This window comes from Varroa destructor, unplaced genomic scaffold (genome assembly GCF_002443255.2).
Source record: "Varroa destructor unplaced genomic scaffold, Vdes_3.0 BEIS01000004.1, whole genome shotgun sequence".
Classification (NCBI taxonomy): domain Eukaryota; kingdom Metazoa; phylum Arthropoda; class Arachnida; order Mesostigmata; family Varroidae; genus Varroa; species Varroa destructor.
In genome coordinates this window covers 50,239,999-50,260,113 of record NW_019211457.1, presented here as the reverse complement: position 1 = coordinate 50,260,113, position 20,115 = coordinate 50,239,999, and the positions used below count along the sequence as shown (strand labels likewise).

At 40.1% G+C, this 20,115-nt stretch overlaps 1 protein-coding gene across 1 annotated transcript; it reads left to right on the top strand.

Moving 5' to 3' along the window:
* The first annotated feature begins 14,348 nt into the window (after positions 1-14,348).
* Positions 14,349-19,550, top strand: LOC111250154 (uncharacterized). Its single transcript, XM_022804934.2, has 2 exons — positions 14,349-14,456; positions 18,149-19,550. The coding sequence occupies exon 2, from the start codon at positions 18,183-18,185 to the stop codon at positions 19,287-19,289; it is 1,107 nt and encodes a 368-aa protein (XP_022660669.1). The 5' UTR covers positions 14,349-14,456; positions 18,149-18,182; the 3' UTR covers positions 19,290-19,550.
* Positions 19,551-20,115: the final 565 nt, after the last annotated feature.

Genomic DNA, 20,115 nt, shown 5'->3' with positions numbered 1-20,115 from the left:
GCCCTGCTAAATCGATCTCAAAAGCACTAATGATCCCCCCCCCCCCCCCGACCCCCGTACGCACCGTACATATAATCTGGTGGTATAAAAGCGGGGACATTGCTTCTCTTTCAGAGGCACCCATCCAAGCGCAATATCAGCTAGCAATGGATAAACGTTGCGATACAGCGAACCAGACGCCTTTGATGGCCAACAATGCCAGAGCTATGAACTGATTTAGTCTGGGCGGCTCGGCGGATGGAAGCAAAGGATCGAAATTTTGTCGCCTGAACTGGACCAGATTAGATATCAGGAGAGACTGCCCTGCTGTACCATTCCATGATACACCGATGAAGGAGACAACATAATGACTATGAAAAATAGTAAACACTGATTCGTAAATATGTATATATATATATATATTAATATGTATGTAATAATATAATAGAACCAGGGCGAAATCGATTACCGGAGCTCCACATCGGTTGAGTACTCCCACTGTATTCAGGCAACAACTGAAGTCTTTATTTCGGAAAAATAAAACGAGCATTTTCTTTCGTAATACTTCTAGCTGTGCACAATCAACCCATATGATTGTCATTGATCTCAAAAATTTTCCGTCTCATAGCGTATTGTTATCACTGCGCTTCCGTGGAGCGAATCTTAACGCAACGGTTTGCTTGCCTCGTGGTTTTTCGTGATAACGTTGTCACTCCTCTGATGTCTACCACCGATAGCGCCGGGTTTCCAGGTTCAGTTGAGTAGTCTTCGCAAAAGCTTAACAGGTAATGTGTTTTATGCTAATCTAGGGGAGACCTTTTCGTCTAGGTTCACTCGGGCAGGCTTCGTTTCGTACTGGTGGCCGGCCAGCCGCCCGGCGCGACAACGGCTATACCAGATGTAAAACTCGAAACAGAGAGGTTATGATCTGAGCATACACACTGTTTATACATGACAAGTGCTTTAGATTTTGTTTTCGCGTTTGTGAATTATGCGCTATGGTCGCACTTTTGAGCCTTCCCTAACAATAGTGAAGGTAATAACGTAATAGTTAGTTGACGTTGATAATATGTCGATCGAGACGGCGGAATAGAAGCACAGTTGCCTGCCGGTTTGACCGTTTGGGTTCGAACCGGCCGGAGCCAGAAACCTTTACAGAATAGTTGCCATTGACTCGGTGAAAGAATTAATTGCATATGAGCGTTCATGCCAACGTGACCTCTGGTAAAAAGTCAAAACAAAAAAAAAAAACAGACATATGTAAATGAAAAAGAAATTTATCTCCCGTATTACCTTGCAGAAGCGTGACTAACCGAAATGATGGTTAATTTATCGCAACCTTATTTCTTTTAGGACTTTACACTATATCTATATATATATATATATATATAAAAATATCAATTACTTAAATAAACGTTCAAAATAACAAGTATTCTGCCCAGTGTAATGACACCGCTTGTCGTTCTAACGATGTTTTCCTCCCGAAAATCCTGTCATTGCACAAGAGCGTATGTCATTCAAGCGTTTGTATCTTTCGCTTGACATCCAGCTGAAAATGCTGGCAGATATACTCGATTGTCTCTATGCTTATATATATATATATATATTTGCACAACGTTTACCACGAAGTCACCCACTTACAGGAACTAAGTGAATAGGTATGTTTTTGTGAGCCTTAGCACGTTTCGTCGTTCACCACCTGCAACGATGAAATTCGAATGACAATGTGTACCGAGCTACAGGATCGATTGATCTATAGCAGTTAGTTTAGGCGTCGTTAGGCCAAATCAGGACGACGTTTCCTCGGATCAAGGCAATGTTCTGAGTTCGATACTCGTGAAGTTGTAGTTTTTTCGCACCTATTTCAAGCTCCAGGTAATAAGCTAGCCGACTGATAGTGAACGTTTGTTATTAAAATACACCGTTGAATTTTTAGCAAATTCGTTGCACTTCCTGTGTGGCTGAAAGCGCTGTTCACGGTAGGCCGCGGTGTTTCGCTTTTGTTAACCGAAGGGCCTTGTTAATCTCTATAAGCAACCACTTTCAATTCAATTCATTGCCGTTTTGTAGTTCCCAGATTGTTTTCTCCTAAGGCCAGGGTTAAAACTTGACAAGCCTTGGCTGAAACCCTAACGTAAATTTTTGTGGTAAGCTCATATGCTTAATTTTCCATCGTGTAAGGCATTCATATAAACGAAATGTGAATACATAGTCCTCGTATGAGAAATGATGGCAAATAACGACAAAGCGTCTATAGTACACAGACTAGTACTGATAATAGGCTATAATCGAACTAGTAGCAGAACGGCTGTTGCAGGTGTAAGTGTTCAAAGCTGAATCGGTATGCCGCGCTTTTATATACTATCCTATGCCAAAATTGAATCTTTGTTCACTTAGTTCCCATTAAGGATAGAATAACGCACCGAGGAAAGAAAGGTTCTCTAGATACACACAGACCTACCGCCGACGATGCGGAAACGCTTTTCCATTCCATAAAAAAATCATCGCCCGTTTCAAACGACCGTGAAAAAGTTCATGTGGCTTTGAGGCCATATTCGCCTAACCTTAACGTTTAATAAGTGCATCCTTACCAATCGGATTGGAAAATGTTGCAATGGAAGCCTAAGAAGGTTTTCGTAGACGCAGAAAACTATTTGGAGTAATATCAAATCGCTTGCTCTGGGCCTCAGCGTAGCTGATGTCTTTCGAGGTGATCCAAATAACCAGAGCGTCGGGATACTATAACCGCTTTAACGCTATCGCTAAAGGACTCCGCGGTCCGACTTCTTTGTACTGGCAGCATTTATTTTCAAACTGACAATGTCTTTTAAATCTCGATTTTTAACATAGGTTCGTACACCCGCCTGTCTGTTTATTATTGTCCAGAGGGCGAAGTTCTCTGAATTTCAGATACTTGGAGGTTAACTTAATGTTGCTAGAGTACAGGGAACTTCAACTGTGACAAGTGAAACTCCCACGTTACCTGGCAAAATAAATGAAATAAGGTATCCATGATCCATTGATCTACAATTAGCCGGATTACAGCGTATCCGAACATGTCAATCACGTTCCATAAACGCTTATCAGTCACTTTGAACTGTGTTTTGTTCTACTGGAAAATGGAAATTGTTCAATAAATTGTTGTGCTCTTAAAAGCAAACTGAATATTTAGACCTTGTCCGATAGTGTAGAATGTTTTTACTGCACAAGCGTCCTTAAATTCAGTAGGTAAACGTTTAAGCAAATCCTACTGCCGTAGGCAGTATTACTAAAAGATTTTCAAATGACGTGATGCTCTTTTCTAAAATAGGCCTGAACTCTTGGATTCTTTCTTACGATAATGCACCCGCTTACGCGTCACGATTGTCGAAGCGCTACTTGTGTTGTGTTCTTTAGAAAAAAAATACCATACTTATGTTATCAGATCCTCTTCCCAGAGCGCAGGTAGCACTTGAACGGAAAAAGGAGGAAAAATAGATAGCAGAGCTGGTCTATTCCGAGGGTTTAGTTCGGAAACCGTTTTCTGAAAAAAAAAAAATCATAGCAACTTCTCTTTGAGTTCGGGTGAGAGTATCTCTAACTGGACAACGACCAAAGTTAACAAAGTTAACAATTCCAAATTGTTCATATTACTTGCTAGATGCAGCAGTACCATCTGCGCGTTTTCTACGCATAGAAACAGGGTCTAACCAGAGGAGGAAATTAGGGCATAGGTTCCTAATTGCCCCTTTAAACATCAGAAACAACTTATTAAAAATATATCATGATCATATCAGTTAATGATCACAGTCAGTTGCACGGACAAACTCGCCGCTTCTATATTATTTGAAGCAGTCTATGAGATGCAGTTTTAAGCGAAGTAATCAAAGCTAACGGTTGATTTCCAATGTCTGAATAACTATTATACGCCCGATTACTTCATTCGGTAGAAAACTATATAGCCATAGATATTTGAGGCTACCGCTACATCTAGAAAGCAAAATCTCGAACACGTGACCTTGAGGATAACACTACAAAAAGTGTTAGTACATAGTTTCTTGTTGATTTTTCCACATGTATTGGCAATGTACGCCTTCGTTTCTACCATCTATCCTGCTATATACACCCAAAAATATTTGCGACAAGCTCTCGTTCATCCAGTAATAACGTGGTGTCTGGTGTTATTTGAATGGCAAACATATCATTTCTACATAGCCCTTTTCATGCTTCGGAGATGTGATCCCCTCGTTGCGAAAGACACGTTTTGGATAATGGTAGAACAAAATGGTGCCAAGCATCCTCTCTGCAAGACAAAACTATCCGAAGTGTTTATAAGTTAGCAAACAAAAAACATTTTCTAGAGAAATTATCTTTGCGTTAGTGTTTGTATACGTAGGTAGAATGTGTCAAACAACAATTATTATCGCGACGACCATTCAAGGCCATTCCTACAATAAGAAATAACCGCAGGTACTAGAAGAAGCAGATTATTATCATCACTGCAAATACCTTATAGGTTTATTATTTTCAAAGTGAAAGCTGTTACTAGGTGCTGTTCGTACTTGTGTATATGTACATGCCAATCCGTAACTAGAACTCTCGAAGTGTTTTCGATGGACATTTTTAAACGTATCTGCAAGATGGTGCCAATAGTCAGGAATATGTTTCCTACCTTCTTGTTAGTTCAACAAAATTTAGCGTCCTAGATCTTACTCACGATTTGCGAATACGACGGCGAACTTACTTTATAACTTTCCCGTCGTATTCCTTTCGAAAAGAGAAGTATAAAAAGTATTCGAAGCAGATCATTTTTAGCACTTCATCTCGCCTATAAAAACACGATGTTCACACTCTATGTTCAGGATTTTTCCTCTAGTTGCTACTTCGCTTTTGTACACTTGTTTTTTGTCTACTGCTATTCATAAAACAGGGGCTGCAGCTTAATTGATGACCGTACACCTTTAGCACCACTTTGATGTTTGTATTGTGAGGTGTATACTTATCTATTTGTGTCCGCACTTAAGCACATATAGAATTCAAACATGTACCTTCTACAAACAGTGTAGGCTGACTGTGAGTCTTAAACATGTACCTTCTACAGACAAAGTAGCCTGACTGTGAGTCTTAGAAACGCTGATACTATGTTTATTCAATTATGATGATACAGACGTCACTTGCATATAGACTTGATTGTTCATGATGCGGTAATTATAATATTATAATCATGTAAATATAGTATTAAAAAATGTCTATTTCCTCCTTCATCTCGGCGAGGATCTAGATGGATAGGTGATGGTCGTAGCAGAATCCTTAACTCAAAAAGTCACGGCATACTAATTCTAAGCACAATATTTTGAGCGGCTACCTTCGAAATTTCATTCACCATAGACTATTCTGTGCTTACTATTGAGCGACATGAGAGCTCCGCGGGGATGTTCCTCGGTACAGGACACTAATCAAGGTTTCGAGATGAATCCCAGAGATGCCTTAGGCGGAGTCGGAATTAAAGGGAGATTAAGCAGAAGGTTTCTTAATCCTTTTCTAATGTTATCTTGCCAAAATGTTATGTTTGTCTAAATATTTATCAAGAATCTATTGTATCGTTTTTATAAAGCATGAATTAGCTTGTACAGTAGATATTAAGCATACAACACTGCGTGACAAATTACGATCGTCGAAACAGTCTTCTTGTTCGGCTAGAGCAATACAGATAGCTTAGAGCCCGGCGAATCCACATATAGTGGGCTCTTGTTGTGAGTATTTTGAAATAACGGTTTTCTCAGGTATGGTAAAGATAATGGCATGCCTAAACCGTTCTTAGTATGAACATTAGTTGGGTACAATTCGTGCTAGCGTCGGAAGATTGTCGTCATGGCTTCATGGAAATCGAGTAACTAAATAATCGGTGCTTTGCTGACCCTAGGACAGTCTTTACTTTTATTATCAACAGGCAAAAATTGTATATAAACAGTTGTATTTCGCTGCTGAAGCTGCTTCACTTCATTTAGCACTTGCTCTGCTACAGTCCGACGACTGCGTTAACGGGTAGCTGTTCTGCCTCATTTTGGATATGATGACCCACTCCTTCCAGTCACATGCTACAGAACTTATACTTCTAGATCATGAACGTATACTTTGCTTTCTTATTTCGCTATACAATTCAGCTAGACTATGAGCGGCAAAAGCTATAGGCACAACGAGCGTTACCTAACGGTAACACACAGTCAGTGGGAGTTCTTTGTGTAATTACTCAAGTTATAGTATGATGACACAAGCTTCTTTTTAATTACTTGGAGCCGTAATGCTATTACTTCTGATTATATATGCTTCCTTTATTCTTATATAATTACTCGGGTATTCCTATCATCACTCTTGTATCATTACTTTGTTTTATAGATGTAACTGTTGTTGATTACGTCGTGCGACGGTCGGTTCGGGGGATTACCTTACGCTCCGTTGAATAAGGCGACTATTCGCGGAATTATTACGTACATATAGAAGTATATAAGTTTGCCAGTAGAAACAATATATTTAGCACGTCTAGCTTATGCGCCGTGTGACGAAAAAATTTGGCCTGACAAAAACGTAGGATTTGGACCAGTGGTTGCACCTTTTTCATCAGATACCGAGAGCGCCAGAAGACCAATCCCTCACCCTCGTCGCGGCGGTTACTTCTTGAAGGGATGCTGGATGCTGTTGCTGCGATAAGAAACTGCGGGAAATAGCTACATTACGAAGCGAATGTTCACACAGTTTACGCGGAAAATACAGACTAGCTTCGTCGTGTGGCAATAACGAGTGCTCCCAGATATATGGTCTGCGCTTATATAATCATAAGCATCGATAATAGGAGCTACACGTATTTATCGTAAGGGATGTCCTCACTCTCTGACTGGTATCCTCTAGCGTCTAGGGGGTGACAAGTCACGATCCATTGTGCGCGTGCCCAGTAAGACTATTCCAAAAGCCACTTACGAATCTCAACTTTCGGCGCTCAACGCCATTTCTCCGTATAGTTTTTTCTTTTACTTTGCAACACTTGCACATCTCTTGAGATAATAGGCATACACAGTGAGGCCCTTGCCGTTCCAAAGCATACCGTTGTAGTGGTATTATCTCGGTCGCTGCAACAACGTTAATTTTTACTTTTAAGATGCTTCGGTCAGTGTAGCAAAATCGAGATGTAGATAGCCTCAGTTTTATCTTTTTTTTTTTTTTAGGAAAAGTCACACCGTTACTCAACGTACAGTTTGTTTGCGTTCGGATCGTCCCGATATCACAGCTGAAGCCTGCCATTCATGTATTTTGCTTCAGTAACCGAGCTTACGGTTACTGATACGCTTTCCCGTTGCTTGGTACCGCTTCGGGAGAGGGAGTACGACGCCCCCAGCGTATAGCTCAAGGCCGTTACAACAAACTCAGCATTAGAAGATTCCTGCCGCTGTGACAAAGCCCCCGAAAGCAGCAGACCTCGCAACCGCATAAACTCGGGCTTTATCCTTCATTCAGCAGTACTCATTTAGGACATGAAACACTTCTTCATTCTTACAGTAGCGACAGGGGGATTATTTAAACACCTCCTTTAAAATAGCCATAAAACTTATTCAAAACGTTCTCATGTAGTTGTGTACTATGCATACAACTACGTTCTCGACGTCCCCCGCAAGTATGGCCGTGCTCTTAATATAATTGAATTAATATAATTTTGCAATCAAAATCAGTTTACAGCCTATGAAGTGGGCTAATGGACCCGTATGACCAGCCATCCAATCACTGCTGTCAATATGAAGCGGACTGCCTTAACTTTGTCGTTGGTTACTATTAACGATCGCTTCACATCTGTTCGCGCTAGACTTATATTGTTATAAACGCGTATTTGCAAGGTACATTACAATATTCGAGTTATCACAATGTACAAGGTACTGCACCTAAACACGTGAAGTAACTTTGGCCGGAAGTTGGTGGCAACGAGCATGCGTCCATCCGCAATTCCTGGTATAGACAAAAACCAGTTCTTTCTACAGCGAGTTTGTCGCTACGAGCAGCAGTGCCCAGCTCTCGACATTCGAGCGAAGATCAGCTATTATCCAATTTCTACGCGCTACAATTACCACTATTAAGACAATACGTTTTTGAGTTACCCTAGATCGAGGGTGTTCTGCAAGTGAGATGCGCCAGGGCAAAATTTACGATAGAAAAACAACAGTGCCAATTCCGAAACTAGTCACTGCCATTCGTAATTTCGTGTAACCTTATTGACCCTTCTGTTTCGACCAGAACGTTTGTTAGAGAGGAAGTTTGATGTTTAAAACGATGTCACGAGTTATTCAGAAAGACATCAAGCATGCATTAAAAATTCCAATCGATGGAAAAAAAAATGATATTTAGCCGGTGTTAGTTGCTAGTTATGTTTCACAAGAATGAGGTTACAACCTTATATGATTTTTATCCGACAAGTTTTTTTTTTGTTTATTTTTAATGCAACAAAGGTTTGTTCACGATATAGCAAGCTTGTTTCTTAAACGTGGACAGCAGCAAATCTTCGGTGTGTAGATTCCAATTTCAATGAAAAAAAGATGTCGTATAAACATATTTCTTGCAAAAAAAACAGAGGCAAACACGTCCCTACAGAAGACTATTTGTTGTTTAACAAACTTTCGTGCAATCGTGGAGAACCGAAATGTACGAATGAAGAGCATACGCTTTTCATTAAAATGATGCATCGGATTTCTCCAGTGTTAGCCGCTTGAGAAGACAAGCATGTTCTGGGATAAGTATATATAGCCGCCAAAAAGCCCAGATTGAAAATTATTCGACTGCTATAAATAGAGCGTGATTGGACGAAAAGTACGGGCATGACGACACCGATTTGTTCACTAGTGCAGCGTTCGCAGAAAACGGATCTGTGAGCGGCAGAGTACCTGATCATAGCAATCAGCGATCATTTCTGCATCGAGAAGAAGAAACGTCCTGCTGGATAAAAATCCTAATCGGCCTGGTATTTCATTGTTGAGAGAGAATCGAATAGCAATAAACACCAGTCAGACCTTCTGGTCCTATTGTTCCTAGCGAGCATCTGCAATGACATATGTATCCGACGTATGTTGCTCAATTCGAGTTGTGCATTTGCGGTTAGTAGTGGTTATAGTAAACAAATGTGATCCTTAGGAACGACACCTACAACATAAATAAGAAAATTTCCTTAAATATATATAATTTATTATTATCATATAGTATTTTTGCTACTGTTATCACCACTTTTCGTTGCAGCTTCCTGGGTAAGTTCGTGTGCAAAGACATCTGTCCCAGATCCCCGATTCCACATAGCTCAAAATAACACAAAAACGCCCGTGTCATTGTCACATCATTACTGACTAGGCTGCTAATGTCGCATATATTGTGTAGTTTTCGTATGGCCGCGTGTCAAGTCGATTTTCTGAAGTGTTTGAAGGACTATTTATAGTCCAGAATTGCCCAGCGTAAGCCTAACATTTTTATACAAGTACGCCTGAGTATTCATTTTGAGTCTTACCGAATGTGAGTGGGTTTAACCCACATTTGTCCACTTTACTCACAGCGTACGGAGTGAAGTCTTGTTTAGCTTACTGTTTTTAGACGTTCAATTCAAGATTTAGAGGAGTGCTACAGTAAGTAGCTCAGAAGTCTGTAAGCATTTCCTATAGCCACCGGTTAAAGTAGATTTGTAAGCTCCACATAAAGTAGATTTGCCAGCCATGGAACATTTTACAGTGTCCTTTCAACATTCCCGCATTGAAAACCATGAGATTTCATAATCTTACGGTCGTAGATGCCAGCCGTATAAGTCAAACGTAGGGTGCTAGTGAGGAACCCTTTCTTGCGTATTTCCGTTTGCGAGACGATATTTATTACTGCAACAATATCTACAGTTTTTCCAAGCGAGCACCTCGGTAGGTCGATTAATAATAGCGTCTAGTTGAACTTCGGTTTAACATTCGAAACATAGTACGGTGTAGATCATTAAAAAAATCTTCGCATGCCACTTGTCTAATATGGGTATATAGATCATATGGATTTAGCGCATGCATTAAATGACCCAGACGGTTAACTGTAATTATATACGTCAGGTAAACAAACGAACATTTAAAAGGACTTTCCGTTTCTGCTTTCTAATGCGCTGGACAAAGGCTCGAAAGTACAGGTAAAAGCTGACGGCACGTAATTTCATTGTGCGGCACCTGTATATAGATCATCATATGAATAATACAGAATACATTAAATCGTAAATTACGTGAAACACGTAGCTGAAGTGCTTACGCTACCAATCCTATCAGCAGATATAATAGATTTGAATGAAGTAACGGATTCTTTCTGCTATAGCATTTCGTGAACAATCAGAAATTGCCGTACAGCTGGACTTCAGAGGGTTGATGTTGTCAGTGAAAATCAATTAGCTTTCTCTGATCGAATCGGTCGCATTTTAAATTAGTACGTATATGTATATAACTAGGCCCTGAGCCATTACTCTAAGTGTCGTTACTGTTGTCACTGGGCAACACTTTCAAGTTACATGTTAGTTGTCCTTTTACCACCAGAGCACCATCTGGTGAAGCAATAACTTAATGCGTTAATTCTTATAACAATCTATGCCCTTTTCTAGGGGACTATATATATTTGGACCACAAGACGGAAACATTCGACACTGTATTAGCATAATTATGTCGAAAGCGAATTCGCCATTTACTTCACTCGATGGACGGGCTTTTAACTTAACTAATATAATAGTAGTGTAACCCAAGAGAGAAAAGAGAAGGTAACGGAGTTAAAGTGAACCCTGAAGTGCTATATTTAGTAACCGAGATTTTGAACGTTTGAGGTCACGAGGGTTTCGTAAGGTAATTATAGGAAAAGTTCCGTATTAACAATTTCTAACAGCTCCTCAAAACGCTGCTAAACAGAGATCTACCGTAGAAGGGATATTGAAGAGTCAATTAAGCCTTTTTATGCTGTGATAAAGGAATATAGTGGAGATCGAGGGTGAGCATGTGTAAGCGAAGACCGGGGATGTAGAGGGCAGGCTAAAAGCAAACGGAGCATATTGCAAGAATTAGAAAAAATTGAATTCTGATGAAATAGTTGGTAAAGGTGTATATAGGTGATCATCGACGATCCGCAAGGTTTACTCCTGACATTATTGTCATATGGCTGTATCTGTAAAACAAGGCTTATTCAATAATTTATGTAAAGTAAATTTAGGTTCGTTCTAGAATCGCATTAGTTGACATCACAATAGCATACTTCAATTGAGGCGTTACGTTCTGGAAGGTTATGACGAATGCGATTCAATGCAGATATGTTGTTTATCGCCTTCGGTGTCAAACATCCTTAATGTTTTGAGTATTACGTTCGGTATCATCGTTAGGTATACATACTTCCATTAGACGGTTGGCTCCTAGCATGAAACGAAATCCTGTCTATGCCCGGTTCCGGACCTAGACCACAACCTGTCCCTAAGATAAGTAGGTAAATATGTTACCCACGGGGATTCGAATTGGCCGCTACAGTCATTAAGTGCGCTATGACGGAAGCAGTTCTCTCTTACGACGTACTACTCTACAATAACTCAATAGTAAAATGCTCACTTACTCTATAAGAGTTACTAAATTTGCATGCCTTATTGTGAGAAGAATTGGCGTGCATTTCATCACACCTCAGCTCAGAACAGCATTCCAAAAAGTTTCAAAATATTATATTAAGCTCGGGTAATACTCTGATAGTTACTGATTATACGATTGATACTCGTTTCGTAAGCCATGCTTCACTATACCTTCGCCTTTTTCTAAAGCAGAATCAATCAAGCTATTTCAACGTGTCTAGGTGGAGCTGACACTTGCCCCGCGCCATATACGTTACATAATTCAAATACAAATAAAAAAGTAAGTAGGACATAGGGGAACAGTATATTTCTGCCCATAAGCATGTGGCACATGCGAATGTAGTAGTAACGATGGGCGCGCACATTCCAAATAGTCTAAACCCAATACGGAGGACAGCGGCCCAGCTAAGTTCACCCTAGTGTCGCCACATGCGCTCGGCATAATTTGTAAAATAATGAAAGAAGGCTTGAAGGAAGGCATCAGGTGAAGCTCAAACTAGCAATACGAATGAAAAAAAAAAGCCACTGACATAACAAGTGGAATATTGTACGCTAAGGGCGTGAGCAATATAAGACGTCCGAAGAACTATATAATTTTTCAAAGGGGAAGGTAAGGAACGGACAGGAAAAAATAATTTCATCGAGATTGCACAAAGAGATCATGGGAATATTCGCTTTTAATAGTGTACCATGTAGTTACTTTAGTTTAGTGACTTCAGGCCTGATTTTTTGATCGTAGGGCTCGGATGCTGCATCTGAGGAACGTACTACATTCAAGGGAAAGCATTGATGCCTGACTGGCGCTTTCAGCCATTATACTTGCATCAAGTCAAGATCTAACAGTCTATCTCATAAGCGATTGCTTCTCAGGAAATCCCGTCAAGGAGTTGGCCAGAAACGTATTGCGACAGAAAGCCCTCGCGCAGAGGAAAGCACTGAATGTAATTTACGCAATCAACGCTACAGCCTAAGACGTACTACCGAGAGAGACGTTCAAGTAATATATCCCAGAAGGATTTTGATTATTATCGGTGAGATTTCCCCACTACCGCTGCCGCGAGTGTCTCAGCCGCAAAGGCCAGATGTTAACAAGGCATAGCGCTTATTTATTAAAGAACTGAAACATTGAATAGCATTGTTTTGAAACTGGAAAGAAGATATGCGGACTATGTAATAGTGAAGCATAAAAAACTATAGTGCAGTAATAGTAGAGGTACTCGCGACGATTTACGAACATCAGACTATGATACGAGCTGATGAAGAAACGAAACGGTTGCTGAAGAAGCGAGTGTATAACATACCTTTTGGTTATCGTACATAGCCATCATATGGTATAACTGTGAATAATCAAGACAATCACTTAGGTCACAGGCAGCGCTGATAACACGTATCCTATGTTTTATAGGGGTCTTGAACAGGAAAATAGATACGGTATAAGGTGTGCAAAGCATTCGCTTTTCGGATAACGTGTATATGATGGAATAAGAAACTTTTCCTTAAACTATAAGCCCAGCTTTGATACATATATCACTTTTGAATAGTGTATATCGGGAAGATGTCGGACGTTGCCTTGGTTACTACCAATGGGTGGTTACCTATGGCTACTATGCTATCGCCAAGGGCTCATCATAGCAAGCTAATCTCATGCCTTTGAGGGAAAAAGAAGCCAGCTAGTTCATTAAATCGGCTATTATGCTTCTATCTATCAAATTTAAACGAACTTTTCAGATGCGCAGTATCAGGAATTTCGAAATAATATACTATTTTTTGACAGAGTTTGAATGATACGGTTCACATATGACCAATACTTCCAGAGCATTTTTTAGCAGATGCATCTAGCATTCTCAGCTATTCGCTCTATGTGACCGAGTCTTTCGGCTTCACTTTTTCGGCTATAGAACCAAGGATTTGCCTTCACTAAAGGTCTAGTTAAAGAGGATATTACTGGGTTTCTTCAGTAGACGGTATGACAAGCATACAAACAACTATTCATCTTAATAATAATTCGTTCTGTCTTTTTTTATTTTAATTTCTCTTATTTTTTCTAAATACCGTATTTTCCTAATCATTGAGTGCCAGCATGCTTATTAACAATGGCTAACGTAGCAACATACTTGACAAGATGCCCATTAGACGCCCAAAATCACGCCGCCCCTTTTTAGGCCTAGTGTGGGCCAATCTTGATAGTTAGGACTTACTTCCGTCGAGACCATCACTCACTAATTCCCCTCTCGAGGTTCGCTCCGAATCAGCTCTTCATTATGTAATTCCTATGTTAGGCGACACCTTATGAAACTGATCGGGCCTTTTTTAAACAGAAGAATAGGCTTGTTTCAGTACAGACTAGAATAAAGAGATCGACTACTTACTCGGGAAAAAAAGATATCGGATACGTGAGTAGATTGATTTCATATTATGTCGTAGAAGTTTATAGTGTATTAACAGCACCAGAAAACTTGCAAAAGACTCTGGCTTGCCTTGCTAGATAAAGTACATGAGATACGAGCCTTATACTAAAACCGCACGGCAGTAGGATGGATATTTTCTACGCGGCTATCCTAATTGAAACGCATCTCAAATGAGGATATTCCAATTGTATATGCAGACGCCTTAAGCGTTGACTCCGTGGGCGTCTCCCTTCTAGAAGAACCGATTTTGGTTACATACTGAGCTATGTAAATGTGTATGCCTTTGTAGATTGATATGCAAAGTAAAAGTCGTATCACGGTTTAAAATTACCGCCCTATCAGCGGTTTCACGTCTGTAGTTTTATTGTTGTCCAATATGGCGGCCCCTTTGTAGGTGGGACAAAATTTATAAACAATGACTGCGAGATCACCAAAACGGAACTGATTCCTAAAAGGTTTGTGCTTGCAACTACAGGTCTAATTGGTTATCGGTGTAGCGCTAACAATAAATACTGCTCATAGCATCAACTTAGGTTCTTTGTATTAGGAAAACTAGGTGCGTGAATTGTTAAGCTGAAGACGAGTAGTAGGTACATTTCGAATAGAACTATGAATCAAATTCGATGAATTATATCCATGAAGCTTTCAAGGCCGTATCTGTGGAAGTCCATCGTTTGGGCTTCATGAAGTCAAAACGGTAACACATCTTCTCCCGCTAGTCGCGCAGTTTGAAGGACTAGCTTCCGCACCTCACAAAAGCCTTTTCACAAAAGCCCTTGGGTGTTTTGCAGCATTTATGCAATGCAATTATTAAAAGGACATGTAATAATTTTCACTTTTTTCGAAGAAAGGCCGACACGGGCAAACTAATGTTCGCGTTGTGACCTGTCGTACACCGTAATTCAGGCATCTTTGTCAACATCCGCAACTGAGATTATGTTATGACAAACAAACTCCCATACGTTTTTGTAATACCTTGTGATTTACACTATACATTTCGTTTGTATTTCTTTGGATGACATTTTACAGGGTCATTCTTGATAACAGGTCAGAGCCTAAAAATGTCGCAGATTAGGACAGTTACCGAATTAGTTGCTATGCTCTCGACGTATGATATATCTCAGCGTTACTTAAAAGCTGTCATGTCAAAAAAAACGATTGATGTTACGTGAATTTCTATGATCTCCCGCGTATTCCAAGAATATAGTTTGTTGATTCTGTTAAATGCACCGCTGACTCGATAGTCCAATATGTATTGTCTTTAGTGGCAGTGTACATTTTGGCATTAATTCTGCTTTCTGTAAAAAAAAATAACTGTTTATTTTTTTTTTAAATTTAAATCTCGAACACACAATTAGCGCCAGTATGGGCGCGAGACTGCATTGAAATTTTACTGAACCATTCGTTTTCGTCACCCAACTGAATTTAATTATATAGATTGATAATTCTGTCTCCGATCACATTTAAATACTTATTGAAAGGGTGACTCGAACTTACCATAGCATTGCTATATTGTATTAAGGCTTACTAGGCTTATAATATGAACGATGAATGATATCGTGGATCTAACTATCTGGCCCTGCAACACTCATAGCACTATTTCTCTTAATAGATTTTATGGGTATCGAAATTGACTTATTCCGAGTCAAAACAATATGTGCTAAATATTTATTACTATATTAATGTCGCTGATAGACATTGTACTGGGGGCCTACCGCCCAATTCTACTTTGACAAGCGTTTAGTTGTCAAACAGACTTAATCAAAAGTCTATTTTTGAGATATTTAAGCTTTAAGTTTATGGCTTTCCGGTAGTTGGGTTCAAGTGAATTGCCCCGAGCACTTCTGTCAGTATGCAATCCGCTACTATACGGACACAATTCTCGATTTCGTTCTAAAGATTCGGTTGCAGCATAGCTTACAACCGTACAAAGCGTAATAATACATGAAACATACACATACTTCAGAAGAAGCTATAAAAATTCTATAGATATTCGATTGTAAAAAAAAATAATTGTGGATTCGACTCATCAACCATGTAACCATATATGACGGCGTAAGTTTTTGTTGCTCCTGCTTGCATCTAGCTTTTGCGAAGTTAGAAATAAGAGGGGCCAGAAGTAAGCGAGCGCTAATGTGCTGGAAGAACCTTTAATGCGATTCGTATCATTATCTATTTACTTCGTGATAAAATATTAAAGTAAAGCAAAAATATTATTACCACGTATATGATTTATTCTTTACTTGTGCCAAATGATGAAATTTCCGGATCTCGGATTTTCAAAACAAGACAATGGAATAACAAAATCAAAACTACGGATTAATTTGTGCACAGAGAAATCGAATGATGAAAGAAGTACAGCAAGGAAACTGCAACTTAATAGAATAGCTACAAAGATTAGGACACGGGCTCAGCCTGTATAGGTTTGAGCTTGTTAATAGAATCGCGTGGGGTAGCGTTTTTCTATATATGCGTAATATAGATCGTGTGGAAGAAAGAGTCGGGTAAGCTCGTGTGCCTGGGAGTGTGGAGGTAAAAATTCACAGATAACATGCATATATTGTATATATATATATATATATATACTTGTTATAGACAGTAACATAACTCCAGAGAAGTAATTATTTCCAATTTTCATTTTACTAGTTGGTTGGCGACCTTGATGGGTAGGGGTCCTGCGAATAAGGGCAAGTCGGTTCCATCGAACTCTGCGTACGATATAATATAAAGAGCGAACGCACGTGCGCTCGCCCTTAACGAGTTTGCCATTCCTGAGCAAAAACGAAGAGCACATAATATGTTAATATTTTGTTGTTACAAAATACCTTTTTTATTTTTTCTTTTTTATTTTTATTTGACGACTACGGTCTGCATGGCCGGCTCATATAGTGTCTTTAGTTGATTATGCTTTCAAAGATCGTTGCGTTTGAATTAGTTGGGCTATCTTCACCTTCACACGCTACCGGCTAAAGTTAAACTTGTGGTTCACTTACCCATAGATGCCTTGACCTCTCAACTATCTAAGAGGCCTTAAAGAAACTTGGTTACGTCAAGTACGATAACGATGTGATGCTTTGGTCCTAAAGCTTTAAACCGATGCAGCCTTCTCGCTTGTATATAAAAACATACATGTATATACGACGATCTACCATTGCAATATAGTGATAATGTTTGTGTAAAAAAAAAAAAAATTCTGCTATATAGATGTTTTTATGTCTTGAATGATTAGTACTGGCATATTGTATTAAAATATTCACGATTATTTATCTCATGGGGCGAATGATTGAAAAAATTAAGTGTTCTTTCGTACAGTAAACGTCTCCATTACGATCCGAAGCGCGGTTCAGACTAGCGTCCGGATCTAGGCATATACATGAACCGTATTTATCCTTTCGACAACAAGGATATGTCTTAGAAGATGCACAATTTGAGTTCCGAATACGTAACAGTACCACATACAACGCAGGTCAGACGTCATCTCTCCATAACTGTAACATGCTAAGCCGTTGTGACTATTAAACAGAAACTTTTCTTTGCCCTCTTCCGGCCAGTGATTCGTTCGAGCGGCCAATAACAATGCGACTGTGATATTTCCGGAATATTTTTCGTAGTTCAGATACGACTAGAGTCGATTGTGGTGCATTTATTTTGAAAAACTGTAATACGGAAACGATATTATGATGTTAATTCTATCGTAAACGAACTTTGCTGCAAGCAGGGTTAAGGTCCGGAAGTGGATTGCTGCCATCATAGAGAACTCAATTTATGTTGTATTTATCTCATCGTGTTTAAAAGTTGTACTTATTGCCAGTCTAATTCACGTGTGATTGACGGTTATATGAAATATTAAATACGCCTAGTCTGACGTCCTGTACCGCCGCAAAACGTTCTATCAGACGGTGCGGCGATCATGTGTAAGTAACAGATCCAACTTCAATGATTCCACTACCTGAGGTGCTTGCACGGTTTATTGTTGATGAAAAAGCCTCTTAGCTCCTGATCAATATCGCATGTTTGTACCAACTGACAATAGCCCGTCGCGGCCATCGTATTAGTACCTTGAAAAACGGGTTGTTAGTTGCAAAAAACTATGTATAACGTATGTGCTAACTGTTTTAATTTTTTGCTTCGTTTCCTTGTGCTGTAGTACTATACCCCTTGCCTTTCAACACACGAAGAAAATGCCGTCGTTCTTTTTCTTTAACCCACGGTACATGAACGATCCACCTGCTGAATCGGATGGAGATGACGTTGACGCCCAAGATCTGGTGCAGCAAAATATGCTGCCTCCAGAGACAACACCGCAGCAGTACTTTGCATATATGACGACACAACACTTTCCTCCATACGTCTCGCCTTCATATCCCGGCGCTCCGCCCTACATCCCCCTGCCTTTTTCTCAACAGCAGCTTCAGCTACTACCGCTACCACCGTACGTGTCAGCACAGCAGAATTTCCTATATAGTCCAAGAACATCACGTCCGCCACAGCATCCTCGGCAGTCATACGGAGTTTCAACGTATATGGCATCCCGACGTAATTCAGCATACGGCGCCCCGCGACATCTGGCTATTTACGGTAGTCCACGACAGCCAGGACCTGCGAGGCCGCCACACCTGTCCAGTCCACGACACTCGTGCGGATCGCCATATCGGCTAGAGTACAGACGATCGCATCCGCCGTATCAAACACTACCACCTCCACCACAGCCGTTATCGTATATACCCGATGATGCGCAACAACAGTCTATTAATATGCAATATGCAACATCATATAGGATCCAACAAGACTGGGACAGACCAGAACTGTCGCCGTATTACATGACATCGTCAGACGAACCCCTGGATATGGGACCGCAATATGATGGACCTGGCGAAGAACCGCAAGATTTCGCCGTTGGTACGTGCAAAGAAACGCTAAAGGACGTGACCGACGAAGAGAGAGAAAAAGATTCAAGATCGAAAAGGAAAAACCTGCGAAAGAAAGTGAGCAAGATAAAGACTGATCAAGATCAGCCGAAGTCACAAAAAAAAGAGTCATCCGAGGGTTCGCTGTCCGAGTCGGAAGTGGTCAAGGAAGAGAAAAAAGTATCAAAAGATAATGAACAGCCATTTGTAGAAGCGAAAAAACCGCGTGATAGGAAGTCGAAAAGGAAGACCAAAGATGTAGAGAAGAAACCGAAGGATCCAAGAAGAACAAAGGATGTCGACAAAAAACCCAAAAACTTTAGGCGAACCAAAGATGTTGACAAAAAGCCGAAACCTAAACAGGAACCAGATGAGTCATAAACCGTCAAGGATGAATGACTAGTTGGAAATCGACACGAAGGCACCCAATCTATAAACACAGTGCGCGAAAGACGGGGTGTAACAAAGTTAAAAAGACTGCAAAATGACGAAAGCAGAGTGATTGGACTATCATCATGTACACTATAGGTGCTCTTCTACCCTTTTCTCATGTATTTAATTACGGATGGATTCAAATGTATTAAATGACTGCCGGTTTAACTCGCAGATTAACCGTTACACGACGTAAAATGTGTTCTTGTAGACGCTCTGGACACACTACGATATCGAATAACATTTTCGCATTAGATCGCTGACTTATTAGTGGAGCCCAGATGTAACTCGATCAACAGTGAGTTCTATAGTAAGCTCCGGAGCACAGTTCGCCTTTCGTTTTTAAGGTTGGGCGTCCCAAATGTATAACTGCACGGTACCAGGTAGGTATAGCGCATAAGATCTCGGATCAGTTTAATGCTCTCTTCCGGACGATCGGTTTTGATCTGTCGAGATCGCATCTGCTAAATCTGCATCTATCTTTCTTAAACTTTATGCCCTATTAGCTCGGCTAGGCATGGAGTACTAGCATGGATAGCAAAAAAGCATGGGTTAGCAGATCTCTAGACTGCGGTCATCTTGGTCTGACTCCCTACCATCAGACGCGCTTTATCGCGTACCAGCAAAATCTCACGGTACGTTCTGTGAATTCGACTTGTGCCAACCATTATTACCGCACCATTCTCGTACTTAATTGCTAATGCCAAAAAGTATTTCAATGCACTTTTTGCTAATAATGCTTTTTTCGAAGTCTTCATCTTTCGCATTTTTTCTT

Excerpts from the sequence above, each read along its gene's own strand:
- LOC111250154 (XM_022804934.2), top strand. The coding sequence starts at position 18,183 with ATGCCGTCGTTCTTTTTCTTTAACCCACGGTACATGAACGATCCACCT.